The sequence below is a fragment of the Coturnix japonica genome, chromosome 9, assembly GCF_001577835.2.
Source record: "Coturnix japonica isolate 7356 chromosome 9, Coturnix japonica 2.1, whole genome shotgun sequence".
In the NCBI taxonomy this organism is placed as follows: Eukaryota; Metazoa; Chordata; class Aves; order Galliformes; family Phasianidae; genus Coturnix; species Coturnix japonica.
In genome coordinates this window covers 20,448,415-20,475,362 of record NC_029524.1, presented here as the reverse complement: position 1 = coordinate 20,475,362, position 26,948 = coordinate 20,448,415, and the positions used below count along the sequence as shown (strand labels likewise).

The following is a 26,948-nucleotide window of genomic DNA, read 5'->3' as shown; positions in this document are numbered from 1 at the left end:
GATAATCAGCACTGGAACAAGTTGACGTCTGCAGCAGATTCTTCAGAAAAAAAAACCAAAAAACAATCACTATGAGTTTTCATGGTTCAATTAATTTTGAATAAACAGACGAACAGCTTTATGAATTGAAGGTGTAAGAGCAACTGATGAATATACTCTGTACTTGAATATAAACTGGGATACACATAATAGTTCCATATCTCAGAAGCAATATGGGTAGTTTTAAGTAAGGGACAAGTTGTTTATACTGACTGACCTGAAAACGAAAGAAATTTAACTTCATTTCAAGCATCTTTGACATCTGCTTATAGAATGATTCCTAACTCTGTGAAGACCATAACCAAATACAAAACAGTAAGCACAGGAACAGTCCAGTGCCCTGAGATTAGACAGACTTTCTAACCTGATTTTTAGAGAGAAACAGCTCTGTTCTGGTCCCTACAGCACCTGGCAGGAGAACAGGAGGCACAGCAGTCCTGGGGAATGTTCCTCGCCTGCCCATCCTTCGAGGGAAGGACAGACTCAGCTCCTCTGCATCTCAAGCTCTTCCTTCCAGACTCTGAATCCTCTCCATTTCTAGCAAATTAAGAGAGAGAGAGTCAAATGGCCATTCTGTACATATGCCTGGCAGGTTTGCTTTCATACAAAATACTAAGTCTAACCCAAACATACTGTGGTTGTGCTATAGCAATACTATTGCCTTTTTGGTACTTTATTATTTTTGTTACATATAATTGTAAAACAAAAAGCAACATGCGACGCCTCTGACACCGGCTTAATTTGCTCTCCAAATATTTTAAAGAGGACTCTCCAATACTCACCATTTGTGAGGTCAGGCATTATTCATACACTGAAAAGACATATTTGAGGACCAATCCCATTCCAGGCCATAACCTTTTATCAGAATTGAAGTTCTGAGATTGAAAACTTTTAAAAAGTTACACAATTTTCCCCTTCTGAAAGTTCATGGCAAGACAGACGTGATGTCTGCAATCACCACCTGCTGTCAGCTTAACCATAACTGCATTCTCCACATTTTCAGTAAACATGTAACCAGGTGCTTAAAAATCTATTTTAATGGTGTTCTCAAGAACAACAATACTCTGCATTACAAAAGAAAGAGGTATAAGGTACATCTTTTACATATAAGAAAAAAACTTACAGCAAAGACAAAGGATATCTTTAAACCAAAATAAAGCTATGCTGTTCCCTACAGGAAAGCTCCGGGTGTTGGAGATTACTCATCAATTCACTTCCAGCATTCATAGAAAAAGATGAAGGACGGTCAAAATAGTTATTCTATCACATCAGCTTTAAATATCAATGACTATCAACACTTCAGCAATAAAATTACAAATATACAGAAAACCAATCTGCTACAAACACAACCAATAGCAGAAATACAGAAAATATGCAGAAATTTCTATTCATAAACCCAGATTTACCCCCACATTCCACTCAGTCCTGAAACAAGCATTCCACACATTGACAAAGACAGAACACAACAGTTGTTATACTTCACAGAGTGGGCAGAAGACAAATCTATGCAGTCCTCACAGATGTGGACTAACCCTAATCGTACCAATTGATTGTTGCAGAACCACAGTCCAAACAAGGAAACGTGTAAAATCACTATTAGCATTTGGGTACAAAGCTGAGTGAAGGCGATGCTCGGGGTCTGCTGCTGGGGAGGACCTGGCTGAGCAGTCAGAGCCCAGAGCAGTCGCCAGGAACAGAAAGCACCCCATGCAGTATTGGCATGAAAGGCCAAAAGCAACCACTGGGACTGTTTTCTCAAACAGCAGACTTCGGGAAAACAGAAAAATACTCTTGCATTCATTGCAATGTCATGCCCTCGAGCCGTGCATTACGAAGACAAAATGCTACAAACGCTCATTGCGTGCAGCCAGCCCCCAGCCTACATCCTTGATAACTGCTAAATTAAAGTAATACATACATAAGGATGGAATATGGTTTTATTTACGTAAGTTCCAATAGGAAAAGGAACATTAAATTGTGACTGGACCACCACCACAAAAATGCATTTCTAAATAATTTAAAGCCTCGAAACAGTATTTCTTTCTAAAAAACCCTTCATTTCAATGAAATGATCTGTAAACGTTGAAGACGTACATTTATCCAACCTACAGCCTCAGCAGGAAATAGATTTCAGGCTTCTCATCGCCGTCGGGCTCCAGCTGCAGCAGGGGGCTGTGAGCACACAGCCGCTCAGCACAGCCCTGCTGCCAGGCAGCACACGTACCCTCAGGGAGACCCCGGCCCTCCACTGCCTCCTCAGGGAAGCTGCCCAGGTACCTGGCTATGTAGGAGCCAGTCGAGTGCCTGTTGACGACGTGAGGGGACACCGAAGGCTTGTTCCGAAGGACAACCCCCGCTATGCTGCCTGTGTTGGAAGATTTTTGCTTGCTGGCCTCCTGCCTCTCCTTGGCACGGCTGGCGATGTTCCGCACTCTGCTCTGGCTCCTGGACGACAGCTTTCTGACCAGCGCCTTTGGGCAGTCTTCATCAAGCTGCCTGGAATACAGCATCTGGTGGCTGTCATCCTGGTCCAGGGACAGCAGCTTTCTCAGCTGTTCCGTCAAAGCATCTGTAGAGTGTGGTCTCATCCTCTTCATTGCAGCGAGCTTCTTGTCTCTCATGCCAGATGTGATAAAGCTCCTACTGATGTACTGATACTTACTTTCAAAATTGCAGGAAATATCTTCCGATGTCAGGTCACCAAGACTCTTGGATTTGCAAGGGCTGGCCTGTTTGATGGCTGGGGGGGGTGGGAAAGCCAATGCGCTTCGGAGCACTGGTGAGTTTACATCAAGTTGGGACCTCCTGGAGGTACACATCAAATCTTTCTGCTTATCCACATGATGATGATGATGTAGAAAACCAACATTTTCACAGGCTGGAAACGAGAGCTTGCTTCCCGCAGTCCTAAAGTTATCCGAGCAGTCCAGGGCAGCAGCACAGAGCCCAACACTCGCACAGTTCCCAAAGGTCCTCTCACCACAGTGCCTACTGTCCTGCTGCTGCTGCCTCAGTTTTAAAGGGGAAGCCACTTGGCTCACATCTTCCCTTTTGTACGTGCATGCAGTTACCAAGAGATCTTGAGAATCCCCACCCACCTCTACAAGACTGCTGCTTTCTGAATTCTCACCCACAGGGGGGTCCACAAGCATCTCCTCAAAGATGAGGCTACTGGAAGCAAAAGAACCCACAGATCCTGGGGCTTCCCAGCTTGTTTCACATTTTCTTTGGGGATTTGCATTTAGCAAAGAGAAAGGTGAAGAACAAAAAGAGCCAGGCAAGTTATTTTCCACACTCTTCGACTTTTTTTTGCAAACTAACCCACTGTGGGTGTTAAATTCAGAACCTGGAGTAAGAGTTGCTTCGTGGATAATTGTGTACACAGAATACTCCGCAGTCTCAGGGCTGGGGAACACGGCAATGTCTGGAGTTGAAAATAAAGGGGATTTGCTGGATTTGGTGGAAATGAAGTCGTTCTTACAGGGAGTGCTAAGCTCTGCAGTAAGTGTTTGCGTGGCCACAGCACCAAAGGTCTGGCTGCCAGCACCTGAGAGCATCGGTGCAGTGAGGCTGGTTTGGTCATCGGTGACATCCAGCTGGCCAATCAGAGCTGAGACTGCACTGTCCATCTCACTCTCAGTCACCAAAGAAACTTGTTCTATAAGTCGGGAGATGTCGCTGTCCTGCATGGTTAAAGAGGAACATAAATCAGGAGCTTCAGAGCAGACGGCAGAAGAAATATTGGTGAGAGAACGATGTGCCACGGTGCTTTTCTGGATGATGTCGTATTTGGGATTTTCAACCTCCTCTACTTTTTCAGGAAGGCAAGTCCTGACAGGCGTTAATTTCTGCTCCTTACACCTGTTTGTGTCATCTTCCCTTTTACTGCCTGCACAGTTCCTGCCCTGCATTTTTTCCGTGATGCGCTCAAAGCCAGCGTCCTGAATTAGAGGCACAGTTTCAATGGGAAGGTGACTTTCCTGATTGCCTATGAGGTGATCTGTTTCGGTTACACCACTTACGGCAACCAAATGTTCGGGTTGCTCCTGGGGAGGTGGCACAAGGGAAAAACCAGCTGTAGTTTCATTCTGGGCACTCTCCTTTTTCAAGGGAGATGCAAAATTTGAAATATCTGCGGTTTTCTCAGAACAGGCGAAAACAGATTCTTTCCAGTTTGTTTCCTTTTCATTTTTATCGCCATCACTGTTGGCTAAATTAAACGAGAAACACGTTAGTTGCATACATTTTGTGCTCTGCTTATTAACAACTACTTTGTCCTGAGACAGACAAATGGAGAACGTAAAATTAGGTACAGTTGTGACAGAACCGTTATGGTGTCGTGAGGGCTCAGCCCAAATTATCTGTGACATGGATAAATGGAAAAATACAACTGCAGGCACTTCACTGAAGCTTCCTTAGAATGTCTATTACATCAAGCACGTGATGTAATACTTGTTGCAAATAATGTTAATGAGGTACCAGATCATCGTTCGCACATGGCATTACCTTCAGCTGTGTTCCTATTCAGATTTGTACTATAAAGAAGCATGGCAATAAAGACAGAACAAAACAGCTCTGTTAAAAAAACATAATACTTGGAAACAAGATGCATGCTTAAAAGAGCTCGGAGTATAAAGCGTCAGGTAGCTGGACTCCAGACACTGTTCTTTACGTACAGTTATTGTAAGAGATTAAAATCTAAGGATATAATTTCTGCTCTTCTATCAGCACTCTGCATTCATAGGAGAGCAAGCTTTCAAATTCTGTGGAAATACGTAAAATTTTATCCACCAAATCTTCTTATTTGTCTTTATTTGCCAAATCCCAGCTCCATGACTCACTCCTAGCTTCGAAGCTTTAATTAAGCAATAAATCTGGTATAACGCATACTCTTTTTTACGTTCACAAGAAATCAGGTGCCTGAAGCCCCCCATTAGAGATAAGTTCCTCCAGCCAATCAGTGTACCCACAGAAAGACAGGAGACATGTACAGTTCATTCATCTGTACATCTTTTTTTTTCCTACAAAGACCAAGGGAGAAAGTGGGCAGCACACTGTTCACTTTGCAGAAATCCACCCAAGTCAGTAGAGGTACTTTTAGCCATAGCATTTTAGCAAGAAAGACCTCTGCTGGACAGCCAGCCCTCTTTATTCTTCACTGCATCCTGAAATAACAAGCACTCGGTTGGACTGGAAACCTCCATGACGATGGATCTGGCTCCCAGTCTGAATGACTGGCTCTGAAGTTACTTTAGGAGAACTCCCAAGCCAAGTTCTGCACATGTGTGAAGCCCTTTCACACCTTTTCTTATCAAGGCTGAAGGTAAATTCTTCCAAAAATGGGCTGTCCCTTTGGCACAGAGAAGAGAGAAGGTCCTGCAGCTACAGCAGAGGCCTCCATTTAGCATTTCATCTTTTGTCTCACTTTCTATGCCTAAGGAGGCCGGTTCTCCTCTGTGGGAGTCATGGGCCAAGCCAGACAGACACTCCAAAGGAGAGAATTTACTTCCTGAAGCAGAATTTTAGGTGATCTCACCAGAGCCTGTGTTATTTTCCTATAAGGCAATACCTACAGCTTCCAAAAAATGTGAAATTCTGTCCTTACTTAAAGCATCTATGGTAAGAAATCTGCAAATAATGCCTACAGCTGTTGATAGGAATGACCGAGCTGCAACAGCTTCACATGCTTATCCAGAGAAAATCTTTCTATTTCAAATGCAGCATTTTCAGAGCTAACTTCCCTTGCCAGGAACATCCCTTTTCCTGTCTACAGTCTTATCTCAGGTTGGTAGGGGGAAAAAAAAGGCAGGTTTAATTTTGTTTTCCATTTCTCTTTAGTGACTTGTCTTACAAAGTGATGTCCATATTCTAAGTTCCTTCAAAGCCACAGATGAGGGCAGGTAGAACAAACATGGCTTAACAATACATTCCCACCTGAGCTCAGCTGTCCAGCTCCACGTGGCTCCCGGCACTGGCAGAAGCTGCTGCTGTGCAGCTGAGAGAGAACACTCAGAGCACAGCAGCACTTCTGTCAGCCACCATCCAAGCCAGGTTCTCACTGTGCTCTCCTCTGACCAGGTAGGACAGACAGTGCTGCTGGCTGCCCTGTGCCTGTGGAGGAATAGCCCTGTGGGGACCGACTCTGAAAAAGTGCAGCTGCCAACACTGACCACAGCTGGGCACCTGGCCAGCCTGTATGAGAGCACGCACCCAGATGAACAAAAACCAATCCCAAACAGCAGCGTAGGTGGCTCAGACAAGGTACAAGCTTCAGGTGGAGGCAGCAGGTCTAACAAACTACAGCCACGGTATTTAAAGTTCTCAAGATGTATCTAAATATTCTAGTAAATCAAATATGATGCATGTCATTGAACTCACCAAATTTGCTGTCAGGGGAATGGCATTCAAAACTCAAACTAGTGATGCAGAAAAGACTTGGGAAAACAGCTGTTTTAAGATTTGACTCGTGTATCATGACTAAGCAAGACTAAGATTTTATCTTGGTGCTTTCCATTTATACTCAGTTACTCAATTCAGCTCCTTTTTAAGGACAGTTGGGTACAAAGTCTGACCCTACTGTCCCTGTTTTTAGTCACTTTTGAAAGTCTGCATTGGTCTCTACGTATTTTGCAACCAAAGCCACACACTGCACGATATTCTTCCTCCTTGAAAACGGGAAGAAAAAACACCATGCGAGCAACTTTTCATAAGCAAACTGACCGTAACAAAACAGAAATTGGTGAAGACTGATTGAACGTGGGTTCTTAAAGGAAGAATCAATTTTGCTTTCTCACAACAGAAGTTGAAAAGTGTCCTTTTAAGAGCACTTCTAGAAATTATTGTAATTTATTTGCCTGGTTTGGAGACAGCTTTCCACTGCAACTCCAATTGAGATCATTCCACTTGACATGGAATCTGAGGGGACTAAAAATGCTAGAATCTCAAGCACACAGCATTTTGCCTAGTAACACTTAAGGAAGTTGAATAACACTACTTGTATATAAACTGCATAATCAACCCTCCTAATAGACTATTTCTACTTCATTACACCACCATTAGTTCTGGAAGTCTCTTACCAGTTGCATTTCCTTTGGCATCTTGAGTAGTTTCATCTTCTGTGCACGGCAGTCCTACAAGAAGGAATTTGTCCACTGGCATAGAAGCAGGACGTGCTTGCAAACTCCGGCTGGTACGCCTTACAACTCCTTCTTTGTCCTTCAGGTCTGCTGGTTCGGACGCACTGTCCTTAATTTCAGAAGCTTCCAGAAAACCCATTTTACTTTTCTTTCTACCTTTTGCTGGTGCACTGGCCGTGCGCCGGAGAATTCGGTCACCAATAGAGCGCTTCCGTACATAGTGACCACTGCTCTCAGCAGAACTGTGCTTTGGGTTCTTATTAAACAGCCCTCGGAGTCCGATCAGCTGCTTATTCTGAAAGGACAAGAATAACCAGGGTTTCAAGCAAGTCCAGACTACTATAGAAGGGTGCGGTGGAAAAGGCTGCTTTCTGAGCATTTATGAATGATGAATACAAAGTTAAAATGCAGCAAAGCAAAAAATTCACACCAAGCAATTCACATCTACTCTGACCAAGGAACTATCAGCATAGGTCTCCATGAATTCATGCATGTCTGTGTTTCTCCTCATTAGGATGGCAGCCTGCCACAATTACAAGAGAGGTTTGCTCAAAGTCTCCTAATCAGAGATGACAATATTGTAAGAAATGTACAGCAGTGACAGGCTAGACATTAATTTGAAGTTTTATGCATGGGCATCATCAAAGCAATACTCAAATGTTTCAGAGTTTGAATGAAGAATGATGTAGCTTGGTAGTTACAGATCATGCGATTAGGAACCATTCGAAAATCTGTGCCCAGCAAGTTAAAGTGCATGCTGATGAAGTCTACCTTTGTGGCTCCTAGAAAGTGCAATATTGTGTAACTGGGATTGAGGATTAAGGGGCTCCACTGAAAGGCAAAAAATGCAAATACGTTTGGCTAATATTTTCAAGACCACAATACAAGCAACTAAGGTAAATAATGCATCAACTGTAAATATAAACTCTCTACAGCAAATTCTTTAAGACTATTCATTAATGTAACATCAGTCTTTCATAGGAACTTCACCAGACATCCTTTTTAAAAGCATGGCAATGTAGATTTGGCCTGTTTATACCTTAGAAACAATAATGTAGTCCATCATTAATGCAAGAATTAGATAGTAGACTAAGTTATATGAGATATCAAATCCCACTCAGAATAATTTCCATCTTCTGTTATAAACATTTGTCTTCACTATGAAGCTGCTCTTTACTATTTTGCTTTGAAGAGAACATGAACCAGGAGCAACAGTCAAACAGGCTGTTTTTCAGGCAATAACCAAAGCTCTACAGACATGTACATGTCTACGTAATGTGCTGCAGATGTAACCCAAGCTGTTTACTGCTACTGCTCTTTTAACACAGATGCAGCAGTGATGAAGACTACCTGGAAGACTAAAAGCTTCTCTCTGTGCACAGAGCACACACAGGTCAGGCACAGTCAGGGCCATTCTGTCCAACATGTCCCTGGCTGTAGGAACACTTCCAGGGGCAAGAGCAGAGAGTGCACTGAAACACTGATCCCTGTGCTGAGGCAAGGATGCCAAGAGCAAGACACACATCTAAGTGGTTTAAAGGGCTATCTCTGGATCATTCAGCCATCTAACGGGATCAGTGTGGATAAAGGTAATGGAGTTAAGTGAGGATCTGGATTGCACCAAATCTCAGCCCCTGGGCCTTGCCTATGTTATCTCCTCTCTGAAATTTCCTTGGGTACTTGCAGAGCTGTGATCTTATGTACAGAGATAACTGCAGTGCTCCAGAACAGACAAAAAGCTGCTGGTCAGAAAAGCTTTGACATAACATTCCCCGCATCTGCTCTCAAGAGGGAGAAAGGCTGAGAGCTAACATTCTTTCTTCTATACCCTTAATTATTATTATTTTTCTATCACTACAAAGGTCCATTTTATTTTAGAAGCTTGTTGAACATGGCCTTAACTTCTGTGTGTTGCTGATCTCCACTGACCTGTTCATGAAGGCAATTAAAGCAGAGAAAAAGCACTGTGCTTTTGCTTTCATTTTAAAAATGAGCTTTAAAATTAGTAATCTTTCAGAAAAGCAACAAGAGGTATGCACTAGAACCTATGAGATTTATGACAAATTAGCTCCTGTAAATAGCTTTTCAAATACCAAGTCCTGGTGCAGTTAAAAGTCCTCAGCTCATTCCATCCCTACATGAACTGCATAATTTCTTTAAACCTTACTAATGATCAGCACAGAGTTAGCCAGGAACCTAATACAAAACACACTGTAAACTCCACAAAACATTTAAACTGAACTGAAATTCATTTTTATCAGAAGAATTACAACAAAAAGCCATAAAATACTTACATATGCAAATATACCCACCTTTCCATAGATTTCATTAATGGTTATGTGAACAAATATGGAAGCTTCTGTCAGTCCTTCTAAATACACATGTCGATAACCTAGCAAAATTAAGACATTGCATCCCAGTCAGCAGTGTGTACTTTATGGACACCTGACAATGAGTGTCTGCAGAAGTGGAACATATATACCTGCTGTATTAAATGAAACCTCGTGTGTCCTTATGAGTTTTCCAAGTCTCACAGTACAGTTTGCCCCAAGTTAAAGACAGAAGAAACACCCAATATCACAGCCACCCAGCCTGAAAGCAACAGTGAATGCATAACCCTAACATTGCAGAGCTGTCTGAGTTCATACACGGTCTTAGACATTTAGGCATACATACTGTGCTGACACCCAGTTTTAAACTTGCAATTCAAAGCCATTTGATCTTTGTTTAAACATCTAATTCAAGAAGAAGACGTGGGACTAACCAGGTACAAGACTGCTAAAGGCCAGCGTTCTTTGTCCAACGAAGTCTCGCCCAATAGGGTCATGATCCCAAACAAGAAATCGAACCAAAGCTATTTCAGGCATGTGGATGGTAAAAGTGAGTGTTTCCTCCCAAACAGGATTAAACCCTATACAACAAATGCAGCAGAAAGTTTCAGAAACACAGTCAGAGCAAGCACTGGTCCCAGTGTTCATGAATCATAGCAAGAGGCATGAGAAACAGACCAAACGTGCAATTGAACACTCACTTATACATTGCTCATCTATGTCTAAGCTCTCTCAATCTTCATTATAGAAATAAATGAGAGTGGGAGATCCATCTCCCAGGCAGCTTTTACCAAAAAATGGTTCTTGTGTAGGTGGCAGGAGGAACTAATCTCTTCCACCCCCCATGATATTGCAACTGCCCGCTAAAACTAATGGCCTCCTCCCTTGCTGCAGCAGGCTAACTCACTCTGTTCTTTCCCACCTTCCCATGATGGGGGAGGTGGCCATAAAACTGCTTATTTGTTTTCATTTCCTTTGAAATTATACAGGTATTTTATTACACATCAAAATGTTCAGAATTTCTGCTCAAAGGAGATTTCAAAACAATCCAGGAGATGGATGTTGTGGCAAAGCAATTCTCGCTCGTGTCCTGCACCAGAAATTCTGGTCAGAAAGCAGAATTAATTTAGAAGAAAATCATTTGATTTCATCAGGTAAGAAGCTCTGCAATTTACAAAGTAATAACAGACACTGAATCATTTGTAATTACTTCATATTTTACTCTAAGAAAAGGAAATTAGTTGATTATCTTACCATTGTCATCAACCACCCTGGTCTGATCTTTACAGCAGTCAACAGGCAACCCAATAATTTCCACCTCAACAAAGGGATCTATTATCTATTTTAGAAACAATAATATTTTAAAAGCAAGCCAATATAAGTGAAGGTCAAGTCTTAAGGAAACTGACACAAATAATTAATTTAAATTCATATTCGAGAATCATTGTGATTTCCAAGCAGCACACTCATGCAACGTGGCTTCACAAACTGTAGTGGTGTGTGGTTTATAGGCTGAGGAACCAAGGCCAGCCATGAATCATTTCCAAAATACAAAACAAATTACATCTTAAACATTACATATAGGATACAGACTGTGGGAAATGCTAGTATTGATGACCAAAAGCTTGACAATGTCTGACAGTTACTGGTGGATTTAAATAAGGAGAAAAATTCCTTGAGTCAAAGGCTGCCATGTCATTCTAGGGCCTGCCATAAAAGCATTTGTTGGTAACAGAGTGCTTTACCTCTCCTCTGTCTCCCAGCATCGAGTCAGGAGGTTTAGGCAGCTGCTGTCCACTGATGATTTTCAGGATAAGCTGCTTCTTAGGACTAGCAGGAAGTGGATCTGAAGAATAGGGGTTGAACGAGCCTGAAAGTTGGCAAGCAAGGAAAGCAAGCGTAAGGATAGACAATCTAAATTAGACATTAACCCCTTGCCCCCACAAGCAGTACATATGCACACAGCACACATTAGCTGCTAACTTGAGAGCATGGAACAACCATTAATGAATTTTACAATTCATTCAATTTTAAAAACAAACAAAAAAACCCTCCCACTACTACAAGACAAATACCACCCTTGCTAATGAGGAGAGTTTTGCAAGGCTAAGACACCCGCCCTAAAAAAAAAATTCTTCTCCAATATGGTTGACCATTTGTAAGGCTACAGTTACAACTCAGATCAGCGGTCTTCACATTTCTTGCACAGATGCCAACAAGAACAAGTAGCTCGGGTTGAGTTCTTCAGCCACCTTCAAACGCCCAGACTGCCTCTGACATTTCTTTGTCACCTTTCTACTAATTACTATTTCGTAATCAATACATAATGGGACATTACCTTTGCACATCTGCTGAGGTTTGAGGACATAACCACAGTTGCCATTTACCCTAAATTTTGCTTCATTTAATTGCATCATACGCCCCTCAGACTGGTAGTTTAGTGCCACTGTTAAACAAGAAGAGTTGAGTGTCACTGATAAAGATCATATTCACTTAACACAAAGACAAGAAGTAAGAAATAAGATTCTCATGCAATACCCACCTAACTGGCAACCAACATTCCAGTAAGGTAAAGGATTGAAGTTGCTGGAGTCGATCCGATACGCTGACGGATAAACCCTTGTAAGCTGCTTCTGGTTGTAAAGCATGAACTGTTCAGCCTTCTGTTGCACTGCTTGGTGGGCTCTTGTTTCACTGAATGACAGCACATTCCCTGTTGATCCTGAATGCATTGTTAACCAACAAACAAGTTACAAAGCAATCCCAGGGCATGGAGGCCTGAACCCAAACCTCAGCTATACTGGTATTAACCAAGGAGAAGATCAGAGTTAGCCCAAACTTACACTGATTGTTTTGTCATACTCAACCGATATATAGTTTAACTGAAGGGCACCAGTTTCGTCTTTCAGCAGTGCCTTCTGTTCAACTCTCGAGTTTCAAGAATTTGGAAGGAAAGCCAAGCAAGAGGTCATGCTAATTACCAGGGTCTTTTCTCCTGCAAAATCCCAGATATGAGTGCTTTGAACAAACTGCAGACATCTACTTACCATCGTCTACTATATCCTGAGCTGCCACAGAGTTTGTGTACACCACTAGGTCAGACAGAGCTCGGCACAGCTTCACAGTTTTCCTTCGACGAGTCAGTCTACTGATTTATATTTAATACATAAAACAAAGAAGGACTTTTTCAATATTTAAAACATATATGAATTCCCTTTATTTTTCATCAGTAAGGAAACAAACAGCTGTACAACTCAAGCTGCAAAGAAAGGTGCAGTAAGCAGGGAACTCTGTGGGGCTAGTCTCCTTACAGTGGGTTCTGAGCAGCCTTCAAGCTGACAGTTACCCCTGTACCTTCAGTCACAATGCACAAACAACATTTTTTATTTACACCATAATGAAATCGCCAAGCGATGGCTTCTCCAGACAAAAACAAAGACAGCTTTGAGTTGCCTCTGTAAAAGGAGCTTTTCAGTGACAGCAAATGCATTCTCAGTGGCACTTTTTTGATTGCTTTTTCTTTACATTCTCAGATGTAATAAAGCTGAAAGGGCCGTGATGTATCCCCTATTTAGGCTAAAGCAGTTTTCTTTGAGCACTATTTACAGCATGCAAAATGTAGACTGGCATTTTTCCATTAGGAAAGTATTACTATCGCATTTCCTATCAGTTCAAGGGTAATTGCTATTTGCAACCTACCAAAGCCTACGTATTCAAAGTATCAGGCTACAGCAGCCACAGCAAAACATACCCTGACAGAACTGTCATAAATGCCTTGCTTCGAAAAACCAGACTTAGGCTGTGACATATACATATTAATAACAACATGTTATTAATCCTACTGAGCTGAAAAATGGCAGTGACACTCAGCTCACCTGTGCAGCTGCCCTGCTTCCTTTCCAGAAGAGTTTTGCTGATTTTCATCATCATCTGATGTGCTACATTTGGATGTTGCCTTCCCTGTTTTCTGATGGGAAAAAAATGAAGCACAACTAGCTCAGAGTACGGGATATTTCTGCAAGGACACACCACTTACCCACGAACCCAGAGAGCAGGTCTACCTGCTGGCCAGCAGCTTGGGCCAAGCTGGAAAAGAAACATTTCTCCAAGCCAGGCACCCACTACAGTATACCATGCACATTCTGCAGCTTCCCTTCTGCCATGAACAGGCTGTAGATGGTGATAAGTTTGGGGGGAAACAGAGAGGACGGCTCTCAACTCTGCACTGCTCCACTGGTCCTGCTGGATTTCCAATGGCCACTACCATATTTAACAAACAGCAGCACGCAGCAGGGTGTACACGTGCAGTGTACTGAACTCACCTATGCTTCTTGCTCTCTCCCTTCACAATTTAGAGAATTTAACAAATGCACTCATGAAGCTGAGAACACAAACAACCTCAGGGCAAAATTCCCAAGCATCTTTTCTTCCGCTGCCTTCTGAGCCATGCAAATGAACATTCAAATCACTCTAATTTATTGCAGCGTACATTAAAGGAACTAGCTATGATAAAAAGATACAAAAAGATGCTGTTGTTTAATAAGTGCCTATGCTTTCACAGTGTCCAATTTCAGCAACATTACATGTTTCGTAACACTTCCTGTAGTTCAAATGAGAGTTTCTTTAATTCCCTTATCATCACGAGGTAATCAACAATATAACTGAAAGCTCTGTATCCTTCTGCTCATGTAGTTAGATGATAATTGAGCACAGAATTCATTTCTCCTGCTATTATAAACCAATAATGCACAGAACTCAGTTTATATTTTAAGTTTACTCTGTTCAGCACTGAAATAAAGTTGACCATACTGGAGATCATTTGAGCAGTTCAAAGGTCTGAAGTGATGATCCATCCTGCAGTTAACTTGCAGGAGTTGCCAGCTTTGGCATTCTCTCCTCCACTGGAGGTTTTAAAGAGTTTACACACGTATACAGCTGGAACAAGAGCCGAAAACATCACAAGTCAATATCCCTGGTTGGATAATTCTGCATCTGCAAAAAGATCAATAGTAACCATCTATGCCAGGTTTCCCCATTAGCTGGAAAGGCGTGAGGGAGAAACTACTGGAACTCTCCCCTGACTCGATCTGCAATATAATCATTATATATATATATATATAGTAAAAGAAAACAACAACACACAGAGACCTTTTTTTTTCCAGCATAGATTAAATGGACAGACTCTCCCACCTGCTGTATCTATTAGGATAGCTAGTGGAAGCAATTAAAATCACTGATATGCTTTCCAATTCTCAGTATAACCATCTGTTTTTAGTAGCTGACTTGTGTATGTGACATCTCACCCCACAGCATCTTTTCCCACCAACAGAACAGGAGGAAACACAGGCATGCCATCCCTCCTGATGGCTGCTATCTGCTCAGGCAGCACACACAGGTGGAACAGGAAACCTCACACTCATTTGGATTACATTAGTTCTTGCTTGGTTTGGTGCAGTTGCTGCAATGAAGATCTAGCGAAGCAGACAATTTGACCCAGCAGCTACATACACATAAATAGTGTATGACAAACCATGAAGAGATCAGAGGAAAATAACTTTTACAGAGCAGGAGTGGTGGGACCAAAGCCACTGCTCAGTCACAGCAGCCCCTGTTTGAGAAGCCAGGCAGGGGGCACTGCATGGCCCTGCTCAGAGTGTAGGACAAAGCAAAAACAGACCCCAAACAAAACCAACATCAGCTTTATGGACAGAAGTCTGGAAAACAAGAACATATCAAGGCATTTGTTCAGAATGCTCTGCTGCTGCTCTAGGGCTGATCAGAAATATCAGCAATTACCCTTCACTAATTCAGATTATCTTTATGGCCAGGCAAGATTTTTATGGGGTGCAGCGACTGTCTCAGAATGATTCTCCATAATCTTGCCAGCTATACTCTTCTAAACAGCAATAATTACACCATGTGTAAGCAAGCAGTCCTTCCTCACTGCCTCCATGCACACCATGCCTGTCTCATGCAATAAACCACACCATGTGCCATTAAAACAGTCAGACAAACCAGCAAAATCACTCTCTCATTTCACTTACTTTGTGTTTACCGAAGTTGCCCATTAATGATCGACTGTGAGACTTTTTCCCACCTTCTTTCATGTCCAGGTTCTGTACAGGGAAAGTTGGAAAAATGAGTGTAAGTGGATACCTTCAGTCTTTCACAGTCTGTAACAGACATCACACTAATACACTCATTACACACATTACACTACATTACACTCACTACAGTCTCTAACAGACATTGGGATTTAACCCAATGAAAGCTTTGGCCCATCACTCTGATTCACTTTTGTAAGAGCACAATAATTGCACAAGAGAATAAAGGTAGAAGGGAATTAAAGTCTATGCACAACATACTGATCTCTGAACACAAACTCAAAACCATGTCATGAAAGGACTTTTCTAATTTAGATGAGCAATCCTCTAAGAGGAAGGCAAAAATGAACATTAATATTCAAGACAGCAACCAAGCACAGAGAAAAAACAATCCAGCAAAAAAACCAACAGCAACCACCTGAAAACGTACATAAAAATAGCCAGAAAGGAAAGGAGAGAAAAAAAAATAAAGCTACAAGACAGCCTGGAGCCCAAGTTTCACATCCACCGCTGTGCCCCTGGACACGGCTTTGATAACTCCTGGCAGCACCTGGCCTTTTCTGCCAGAAAAACATATCCCTTCTTCTTTCAAAGAGCAAAATAAAGACCTAAAGATGCTGAGGAATATTGCCCCAGTATTTCAGTGACTCCAGAAAACTCCAGCTACTCACTGCATTGTGTTGGTCATCACTTCTGGCCAGTAACAATGATAGAAACAATAGGTGCTGAGGCCACCAATTCACTGTATCTACACACACACATTTGTTCCTAGCTCAGGCTGAAAATCCCCATAAAGCAGAGAAGGAAACCCGAGCAGATGAAGGTTGTGTCTCTGTCTGATGAGAGTTTGACATTCTCAAACACAGCAAATCCAAAGCGACTGATAGGACACACTGCCCCACTCCTCCCCCCACCCCAAAAACCCAACTCCACAAATGTATAGAAAAACCTCCATACAGAACATGGTATCTACTGGCAACAGCACATGAATTTGCATCATAGATTGTTGAGTTCTTTTTTTGTTTGGGTTGTTCATTTACTGGAAAAAGGGAAGTTTGTCAGTGATAAAGGGAAGGAAAGTGAGGTTTGACCAGCAGAATGTACACAGTCAATCCCAGCAGACTGCCTCTGGTGCAGCAGTTACACAGCAACTGTCAGAGCAGAACTCTACCACAGGGCCACCAAACAAAGTGAGCAAGTAAGTTACAGAATCATCAAGCCATTTATAATTGCCTTCCATCTAAGTCAGCAGCTGATATCAACTAATCTGCCAGTTACTTGACCTCTTATTACTACCAATCTCAGCTCTATGTTGCTTAAAGACCTTTGAAAACAGGGTCAGACATGCACCCAGTCTTCCAATACGCTCTGCTGCAGGAAGGGATCTCGACATCCAATAATAATTTTAAATAAGTTGATTACAGATTATTAGAGATATTATGACCTGACAGATGTGCCAACAATGCTCTTGCATCACCCATTTCCAGTATTTTGGCCTCACCAGTTAAATGCAACTGGTAATCCCGGGTGTCAAATTAAACATAAGTGACTTACAGAAATCTGCATTCTTTAAACAAAGTCCTTTGCTCTTCAATGCTAGCTAGGGACCAATCCTTTTTCCAGGTGCCAGAGAACATCCCAAATGTTATTATTCTAGTTCAAAGTAATGTTTAAGTGGCTCTAATCATGTTTACTAACTGTTTGCTCTCTGAAATCCCACTTTCCCAACCCCACAGAGGCCAAAGTGAAGAGGCAAGCAGCCCGCTCTCAGCTGCTAAGTCATAATCTTATGACTTAGCAGGGAAAGAAGGGAAATAACCCTTCTTTGCCAGGTCAGGTGGCTCTGATCTTTGGATGCTCACAGCCCCTTCCCATCACAACACAGCTGTGACCAGACAACTCAAGCACCAGCACAAGATGAGCATATTCTATGCAGTCAAGCCTGGCTTCAGACAAAGGTCTCATAGCTCCAGTCTTACAAAAATATTGACAAGAAAAACATAAAACCTATGGAGTGGGAAGATGTGCAGGAAGTCAATCTGCACGTAATTGACCTTGGATACTACATCATTTGAGTAGGCACATCCCTCAGAACAATCTGTTCTCATTTTACATAATAGATGTTGCATTGAGTTGAGGTGAAAATATGGTGACTATGGATTGGAGGAACAAACTGCACTGATGTATTCAAAATCCCAGTACAATTTTATAGCTCTGTAATAATAACTTGATGTCAAAAGGGAAAAGAAACATATCATTCACAAACATAAAACAGTCTGGGTATGAAAAAAAACAGGCCCTTGCTTCGGGCAGTAAAAGCACAATCCTGTGCATTACAGGAAACAGCAATGCTGAATTACCATGGTCAGTCACGACAGGACTAAGGCAACTATTTGCAGTATTGAGGCTTCCTGAATTACTTGCTTCCAACATGTAGAAGGAAATAAAACAGGTTAGAGAGAGAGATACTCTTCACATTCAATCTCCTAAATCCTCAGATGTTTTATCTGAAACTACTCCAGGTTTTCATTTTAGATGAAACAAATCTATCAGGAGCTGTTCATAAGTCATTGAAATGCACAACACATCACCATATTTCATACCCAGGAAATGAAAGAAAAAAGCACCCACCTACCTGCTTCAGGTTAACACTTAAACCTTCGTGAGTTGCCCTTAGCAGTGCTCTCACCGTGAAGCTGTCAGGATCTTCTTTGTCCCTGATCTGGGACTCTTTTAGCAGAGATTCAAGCTTGGTTCTTATAAAAGATTCCACCTGATGCTCAGTAGCACCATTACTCTGAAAACCATTAAGAGATCCAGTTAGAACAGATTATTATGTCCATCTGGGACAGCCTGAGAAAGCACTGCATGTGCCCCAGGCACTCCCACCATTGCCCTTCTCTGAACAAGAAAAGTTTCTTGCATAACCCCATCCAGTTGGGGCTTTTATTGTCACTGCCATCTTCCCTTCTTCCCTCTAGGGCCCCTGCAGGGCTCAGCAAAGTACTGCCCACAGCCCCAGGCCCTGGTGTTTCAAACAGTCACAAGTCCGACCTTTTCTTTTTGAGCACAGCACAAATTCTCAACTAAATCACCAACAGATTTCCTCAGTGATATCAAACAGCCTAACGGCTACAAGATACCTGCTCTGACAAGAGACGAAAGAATTATAACCAAATTGTAGAATCATTTGAGTTAATAGCAGCACTGACTACATAAATACCAAAGGTCTCTTACATATGATGCTTGAAATAGGATCCTTGATAACATGTGTGCACCTGGCATTCCCCTCCCTATGGGGCACGAGAACTCTCCTGAGACAGGAAGAGTGCAGCTGTCAGTCCTAACAGACTCCCTTCCTGGCCACAGAAGACATACTGCATTAGTGGCTTTAAGGACCGCAGGTTTTCTCTTGGGTCTTTCTGTACATCAGAAGTCACGTTAGCAAAGCAGATGGGGACTACAGAGAGCTCCTATTCAACAGCACATGACAATGAATTGGAAACTGGAACATTCCCTTCTTATGAACCAGTTCAGGTGGGGACTTCTGTTACCTCTAAAGCAAATCCCAGCTACTCTGAAAGTCTGTTGATTGCTAATAGCAGGCAAAAATAATACAGACAAATTAAAAGCTCAATTTGCAAGCCATAAACAGCTAATGAGAATTGTACAAAGGTGCTTCTGGGTGGCAGCAGGGAAAAATCACCAGGCTACATTCAGAAGTGGAGATAAACAACACTATGCTCCCTAAATATTAATCTGAATTTGATCTATTCTTTCTGAGTCTCCCCTGATAATATCTTTTGTTGAAGATGCCTAGCAAGCTCACTGCACTGGCACCAGGCTGCTGTGTACATCTGCCATTTATGTGATTTAAATGAGAAGTTCTGCATTTCTGAACAAATTCAGTCCTTATCAAAATGTGGAATTACGTAATTCCTGCATCTTAAAGACCTGACTTAGAAATCCAAGTTTAAAAACAGTCTGCTAACAGCAGCAAGTAGGGCTTTGAAACATGTATGCAAGAAACGGTAGTTCTAGAAGATGTGTACATGCACATACATAGCAGGATTTCAACTTGCAGTCGTCCTCAATTTCATCAGCACTATCCTCATCAGAAACCTCTCCTTCTTCGGCATCTGCTCCAAGACTGTATGGCAACTTCTTTCCCTAAAACAGAGGAAAAAAATATTCACAATTAATACTCACACAGTCAACATTATGTTCTCCAAAGCCCCAAATACCCTTTAACTCAATTAGTGCTTACTTTAAAAGTGGTCAGAGCTTAGAATTCAGACAATCTCATGCAAAATGGCTCAAGGAGCCAGATTATCATAGATGATGTCTTCAAAAGGAGTTGATGTACTTCTGTTAGCTTGTTATTGGAAGACATTTGCAAGCTAGTCCAAAAAAGCACACTATCTCCCATCTCTGGAGCGAGCCAGTGAGTGTCAATGAATGTTTAAAGTTGCCTCCCCAGTGCTTCAGGCTTACCTCTAGCAAGCAAACCATTGCGTACTTCAAATAAAGCTCAAAACTCAGAAGCTGAGACTATGTTATAGGCTCTGCATCAGAAGGGAAAATGCATACACAAAAAACTCATTGCAAGTAGCCATCAACATGAATGAAGCAGCAAAGTTTAATTTAATATTGCATGCTCATGCAAGCGCATAGTCAGAAATCCAAAATTAGTTTCTAATCCTCTACTTTGTGCTTCATATACCTACATCAGAAAGGAACTACTTCAACTCCATGTCTAGTTTCCAACATCTGATTAGAGTGGTGAGTATCAGAGGTTATTGGTTACTTCTGGTAAAAAAAAAAAAATTGAGGATCTGAAAGATGAATTATACTTACTGGAACATTCCACTGCCATTGCCCTGTTTGACCACTTCTGGCCAGGCCCAAATTCAGAACTGTAGCAATGTTGTCTGTAGACCTCTGAAGGTCTTTAGTCCAACCTCCCACTAAAGGGGGACCATCACAGCTCTAGATGAGCTTTGCTTAGCCAAATCTTGCAAACTTCTCAGGATGGAGGCTCCCTCAGCTCTTGGGCAGCCTCCTCCCATGCTGCACTATGCTCCACTGAAAACCCTTTCCTGCAGCCCATTCTGAACCTACCAAGACGTAACTTTTGGTACTGCCTCTTGTTTTGCTGTCTGTTACTCAATAAATTGGCCCCAAAGGCCAGGTTAATGCTTTTGAAAACAAACTTTTATGCTATTACGTGTCTTGTCATCCTCCCTGTTTGCAGGAACACTTGCAGTCTGCCTGTTTCATCACAGACAGAGAGAGACAAGAACTGGGTTTCTGTGGAAATGAAGAGGACTGACTTAAGGACTGCATTCTGAAATGAATAATGCTGCTCTGCTAATGACTTCAGAGCTTACGTGGGCCTAAAGTCCCTTAGTATTACCAGAAATCTTTTCTATATTCAATAGCAAAATAAGAATTATGGCCATAATTTGAAATTCTTAATCTAATCAGTCAATATTGTATTTCAAAAGAAATGCATAGAACAGCATAAATAACAGTAAAAAAAAAAAAAAAAAAAAAAAAAAAAAGCATTATCACCTTGGCAAGGCATCATACTTCAACCAGAAGCTAAATATTTTTCTTTCCTAATATGACTGTTTAAATTGAACTGGAGATGGGAGATAGGGCTTTGTGCTGAGATTCTGTGANAAATCTTTTCTATATTCAATAGCAAAATAAGAATTATGGCCATAATTTGAAATTCTTAATCTAATCAGTCAATATTGTATTTCAAAAGAAATGAAAAAAACAGCATAAGTAAAAAAAAAAAACAAAAAAAAAAAAAAAAAAAAAAAAAAAAAGAGAGAGAGAAACCAGCGTACTTCAACCAGAAGCTAAATATTTTTCTTTCCTAATATGACTGTTTAAATTGAACTGGAGATGGGAGATAGGGCTTTGTGCTGAGATTCTGTGATGCTGAAAACAGAGTTCCTCATTCTACAAACATCAGCCCAGCTGCACTCCATTCTGAAACCAATCACAGGGCTCCAGCCACTGATAGCTGAAGAATCGACCTAAAGTTGCAAACTCAGATGTGCTAGGAAGAGCAGCTCAGAAGTTCATGGAAGACCAGAACAGCACCAGGCCTCTTGCCTTTTATTTAGTGACATATTTCAATCTGGATTCACTATGTTTTGCAATGACTGGCATTACTGCTATCTTGTTCAGCTCCCTAAAACACCAACACTGCACACTCACATGGTTCAAGAGCAAGAAAAGTGCCTCAGTGAAATGCAAAACCAAAGCTGAGCACTTGAAGGCTTTCTAAATCAGTCACATCTCTGCTAAATACTGAAATGTTCAATCTAACACCAGATCTATTGTGAATTGCTATAGACAGCTCAACACGGAGGATAGAGGGAAAAAAACAGTATCTCAAGTGCTCACAGCGAAGTAATTCTCATGTGCCAAAGTAAATTAGACAAATTTATAGGCTACAACTCTATTAATCATCTTCCCACCGGCCTGCCTAGCATTGCTTTCTTATTACAGCCATCTCAGCCTTTGAAATTCCTTCAAGAGCAAATCTGTTTGCACAGAGGGGCTCCAACAACTCACACTGCATACAACACTAACTACAGTGCTGCAGAGCCTCCTGTCTTGCTGCTCTTTAGCCACCTTCTGAAGTGCTCTTCTTTCATAAATGCAACTGATAAACCATGAAAATAGTTTTGTTTCATTTCATGAACTACTGCTCATAGCGGGGTGAGGGGGCAATGCATGAAAATGCAAGTTTTCAGACATTTTACATCACTCCAAAGCACTGTCATAAAATCTTTCCTTGTATAAATTGTCTGCACGCTACAGGAATATGAATGGCAGGGAAAAATACCCATTAACAACATTCATTTGAAAAACCAGAAAAAGAGAAATCATCAGGTAATTGTCCCATTTCCTCCTGTTCTTAAAGATGGGTTTTTTACCTAATCTCTGTTCCCTTCACTCAGTGCTATGGCTTAAAAAAAATCAGCTTCTCTGACTTGAAGACCTTTAGATAAGGTGCTGAAGAAGAAGAAAGAATTTTCTTTACCTTATTGTTGATATAACTGCCCTGTTAGAACACTCACAGAAGTGTCCTGGGCCACTTGCTGAGGCCAAGATTTACCATTTTGGTATCTCTGTGAAAAGCTTCGAATTTGAACTCACTGCATCTGTACCAATCATGGTGGTACAGATAAACTTATTCCCCAAAGACACACAATAAATACCAGGCACCGCCTCCCACTGGATTTTCAATGTGCCATCAGTAGCAAATTACCTTCACTAGGATTTTCCCTTTCAAGTTTTGAGGGCTAGGAAGCTGCCTGGAATCTCCGGTGACTACAGATGACAAGTCCAATTTGTCACCAAGTATCTCCTTCAAGTACTGAGCAATCTTCTTTTGCTGCTGAATACTGCAATGATTTTCAATAGACAGTATCACCGGAAACCTAGAAACAAAACCCCAGACAGTGACATAACTGTGCTTTAAGAAAGAAGAGCTGCACAGCTCACCACAAACCATTTCGAGCAGTTTGCTCTCACACTGTCAACAGCCTGGAAACAAACTCCCCCTGGGAGGAAGGACTTTGCACATGAACTCCCAAACTCCTGCACAGTCAGAATCCCTTTGACAGTCGCTGCAGGAGATTCTGCCCTCACCTCCAACCCCATCCCAGGAGCACACAGGTGCCAGTGTTTGAAACAGAGGATCAGTGAGTGTGAGCCACAGACCAAGAAATGCACAATAAAGCTCCTCAGCAATGCAGTGTATTTCTGTTCAGACATCACAATATTCCTTTGCCCTCTGTGGTCTTCATACACTGCAAGAACCAAGCGTTTTGAAATCTGCAGATTCAATGCACTTGTTAACATCTCCCTGCTCATCTTCCAAAGCCTTTATGATAGCAGCAAGATCAATTTGCTTTTGTCTTAACTGCAGCTGCAGTGAGCCAGACCAAATCTCTAAAGATGACCAGACTGGGGAGCAGCAGAAATATCTGGCAATACCTTCCAAAACACTCTCACAGGCTCCAGGAATTTTCAGTTAATGTTCTCTGAGCTAGTGACATTATTTCTTTATATAATGGCTTAATTCTTGCCCAGCTCTTTTCTAAACTCTTGGCAGCCCCAAAATTGTACAGCAAGGAGCAGCACAGCCCAACTATGCACCAAATAAGGATCCAATTCCTCCAGTCCTTTATTCTCTCCAAGCTATTCAAAATTCTACATACCTACTCATGATCTTCTGAGACCTCTGTGTATACATACATGGCCCAACTCCCTACTACTTTGATAATAAACTTTGTTATATAGTACCATGGAAAGTAAATTAGAATGTAAACATTACCACTCGTCTCTGTATTACAAGACAGCTTTGTTAAATTCCTACTGAAATCAAGTATTTCCTTAGGTAGAGAGCACTACAGCATTGATTTTCAAGGAGAATTTCCCAGGGGAAATGAGTGGGAAGTTTTTCTCAAAGAACCAAGATGATCGCTAGATATTGAACAGCCTCTGACTATTCAAAGTACAACTGAGCTGAAAACAGACAGAAGGTCTTCCTAACTTTAGTTAACTTTCCAGCTTCACTGACAGTACTGCTCAGGCATCTGAACAATAAACATGATGCAGGCAACAAACAGAGGAACAAAATCAGCCTTCTAATTTCTCAGCGTGTTTAATGGACTACACACACTTCTTGGGTTTGAATTTTGACGCGAGATTCATTACACAAAACAGACAGGTCCAGCTTCAAAACCAACCCTCCACTTACTCATTTTTGATGAAGGCGTATTTATTGATAGTTTCTGCCACGTCACGGAAGAGTATTTTAGAGGTGAGTGTATACCCATGATGCACTACTGGTTCTCCATCTGGGCCATCCCAGCAATCCACTTTTAAGACAAAAAAAGAAGCTAGATGTTAAGAGACGCCAACTATCTTATATTTACCTGCTGATCTTGCCAGCAGAATTCATGTACCCAACTATGCAGCTGTCAGGAAGTTTCACTTAATCTACTCAAGCTACTCTGATTAAGTTTAAACGAACAAGCCACACTTTTCTTATATTAAATGAAATTTTTGCAACTGATTTTATCTGAAATCAACAAGATAGTAAAGACTGTTTTAGGTTTGTCATTAGCTGTGCTGAAAATACCTCTCACAACTAGCAAGTTATACTAAAAACATACCTTCAATACATCGACAACCATCCTGCAGCACTCGTGCGTACATCTCCACCCTAGACTGGGACATCAGCTGATCTCCTGTCAGGTACGTGTTGTGAGACGAAGCAATGAAGTAGTTACAAAGGGGCTGATCCATATCCTGGTGCACTTCACAATGCAATGGATTGAAAACATCACAGGCAGGACTGCGCATGAAGTTGGTGAAACCTTTGAACACAGAAACAGTTTTTCAAAGCTGCCATGTAAACAGTTCACACTCTAGTAGCTGTCTCTTCTGTTTATGGTGTTAACTCCTGTTCCTCAGATCAATGAATCACAGAGCAAGGATTCATCTTCCCATACCTCATATTTATCTATATACCCACTACCACCTATCTGCAGATCAGGTGTTTCATTCAGACTCTTAATGATGACAAAAAGGCACAGGTGAAATCTCTCCCAAATAGTGGAGAATCTCCCTGTGCCCAATGAACAGATTAAGTCATGTGCTCAAGCAGCCTCCTCAAGTTCAGACAAAACCATTCCATTCCAGGGATAAGCTGAACAGAAGAGAGGTGATGGGTCCCTGTTAGAACTGGTAGGAGAAAACATCCTCTTACACAGTCCAGCAAGATAAAAATTCTCTTCATCACATTTTCCTCTACACTGTAAGTTTGTTTGAGAAGATGGTACTGGTTTATGGCACTGCCTATCAGATCAGAATCAAACCAAGAAAGTTTGCAAAATATCTCCTTTGAGAACGTGAGAGGTAAGATATTTCAAAATCTTGGCCAACCTGGAGAGCCACTCAAACATGAAAGCAGCAAGTAAGATCAAAACAGAGAAACCTTCATAAATACTTTTAAATGTCACCTTATTTCAGTGCGACTTTCAGGGAACTGCCCAGAGTCGTGCCAGAAACTGATTGCAAATGCTGGGTGCAGCCTCCCCACCTTCAGCTCTGTGTGGAGGAACTTCTCCACTCCCCACAGAAACCTCCAAGCAAATTACTCTGCTTCATGAGAGTATCTTCTGGGCAAGTTAACAGACCGTAGCATTTAATCTGCTTTGTTCCAGTTACTAAGTTGAATTTTGAATAAATAAACCATCCACAATTGCTTTAACAAACAAGTTACTAAAAGAATACATTAACAAGACTCAAGGATTAAGTGCAACAGATCTTCTGTTACTTCGCATAAGAATAAATCAATGGACCATACAGTAGAGATTAAGCATAACTCAATGGACCATACAGTTGAGATTACACCTCTACAGACAGAGCAGAATGCAAACTTTGCATTTATTACTTTGTTAGAACATATTGTACTATAAATTACATATTTTGTGTTTGTGTTTTAAAAATATACAGCTGGCAATAAGTTTATACAAGCCTGAGGCATCCAAATTACTCTGTTATGCAGCAACACATCGCAGCCATGATGCTGGCTGTTGATACTGCCAGACATAATTCAGCCCATCTACCCTTGTCTCTCCTTTGTCATTAAAATGCACACCTATGCAGCCGACTGCTCCACAGGCTACATGAAAACACTGTTAAAGCCCTTCTACTCCACTGTAACAGATCAGGACATAAAAATAATTTAGAAATCAAAAGGCTTTACCTTCAATCCCAAGAACGTTCTGCTCCTTGTTTTCTTCTGATACTTCAAACTTCTGTATGATGTCAAGACAATATTCTGGTGTCACATTACTCATCTGCACAAAACAGGACAGTGTTGGTACATTTATTTTTCCTACTATGTGACCAGCATGTCAGAATCTACCCTCGGCCAGTTTAAAATCTTGTAATCAGACACCAAATTGAGTCAAACAGGGAGGGAACAGCCAGTAATCCTACTGTAATAGGACTTGATTTGATTTTCATCAATGCTCCAGCAGCCTGGTGGCTCTTACCTTTTGGGAGAAAAACAGGAACGAGAGGTAGAGTTCCTTGCTAAAAGCTGTGTCATTTCAGTTTAAAAGACTAAAGAAAATAGCTGCTAAGCACAATTAACAGTACTTGTACTGTGCAAAAGTGCAGCCATTGCACCTTGCAATGAGAACTATGATGTACTATTCTTCAGTACAACCTACTTAAACATGCAAAAAGATCTGCAGGGTTCGATTTCATTTTCCAGTATTTTCCACTCCTGT

At 41.5% G+C, this 26,948-nt stretch overlaps 1 protein-coding gene across 6 annotated transcripts in view; it reads right to left on the bottom strand.

Moving 5' to 3' along the window:
* Positions 1-1,058: 1,058 nt before the first annotated feature.
* PLCH1 (phospholipase C eta 1) overlaps positions 1,059-26,948 on the bottom strand; it is a 60,292-nt gene continuing 34,402 nt past the window's right edge. For 2 of the 6 annotated variants that reach the window (XM_015872225.1, XM_015872227.2), the window contains 18 exons: positions 26,417-26,510; positions 24,819-25,022; positions 24,401-24,521; positions 22,904-23,075; positions 19,672-19,779; positions 18,245-18,406; positions 15,550-15,621; positions 13,381-13,472; positions 12,553-12,653; positions 12,048-12,227; positions 11,844-11,951; positions 11,251-11,375; positions 10,760-10,844; positions 9,940-10,086; positions 9,488-9,567; positions 7,947-8,006; positions 7,116-7,470; positions 1,059-4,249 (listed from right to left, as the gene is read on the bottom strand). In XM_015872225.1, coding sequence (XP_015727711.1) covers positions 2,145-4,249; positions 7,116-7,470; positions 7,947-8,006; positions 9,488-9,567; positions 9,940-10,086; positions 10,760-10,844; positions 11,251-11,375; positions 11,844-11,951; positions 12,048-12,227; positions 12,553-12,653; positions 13,381-13,472; positions 15,550-15,621; positions 18,245-18,406; positions 19,672-19,779; positions 22,904-23,075; positions 24,401-24,521; positions 24,819-25,022; positions 26,417-26,510 — 4,371 coding nt within the window. In that variant the 3' untranslated portion in view covers positions 1,059-2,144. The remainder of the gene's footprint in view (positions 4,250-7,115; positions 7,471-7,946; positions 8,007-9,487; positions 9,568-9,939; positions 10,087-10,759; positions 10,845-11,250; positions 11,376-11,843; positions 11,952-12,047; positions 12,228-12,552; positions 12,654-13,380; positions 13,473-15,549; positions 15,622-18,244; positions 18,407-19,671; positions 19,780-22,903; positions 23,076-24,400; positions 24,522-24,818; positions 25,023-26,416; positions 26,511-26,948) is intronic. The other 4 variants (XM_015872226.1, XM_015872228.2, XM_015872229.1 and 1 more) reach the window with 3 other exon arrangements.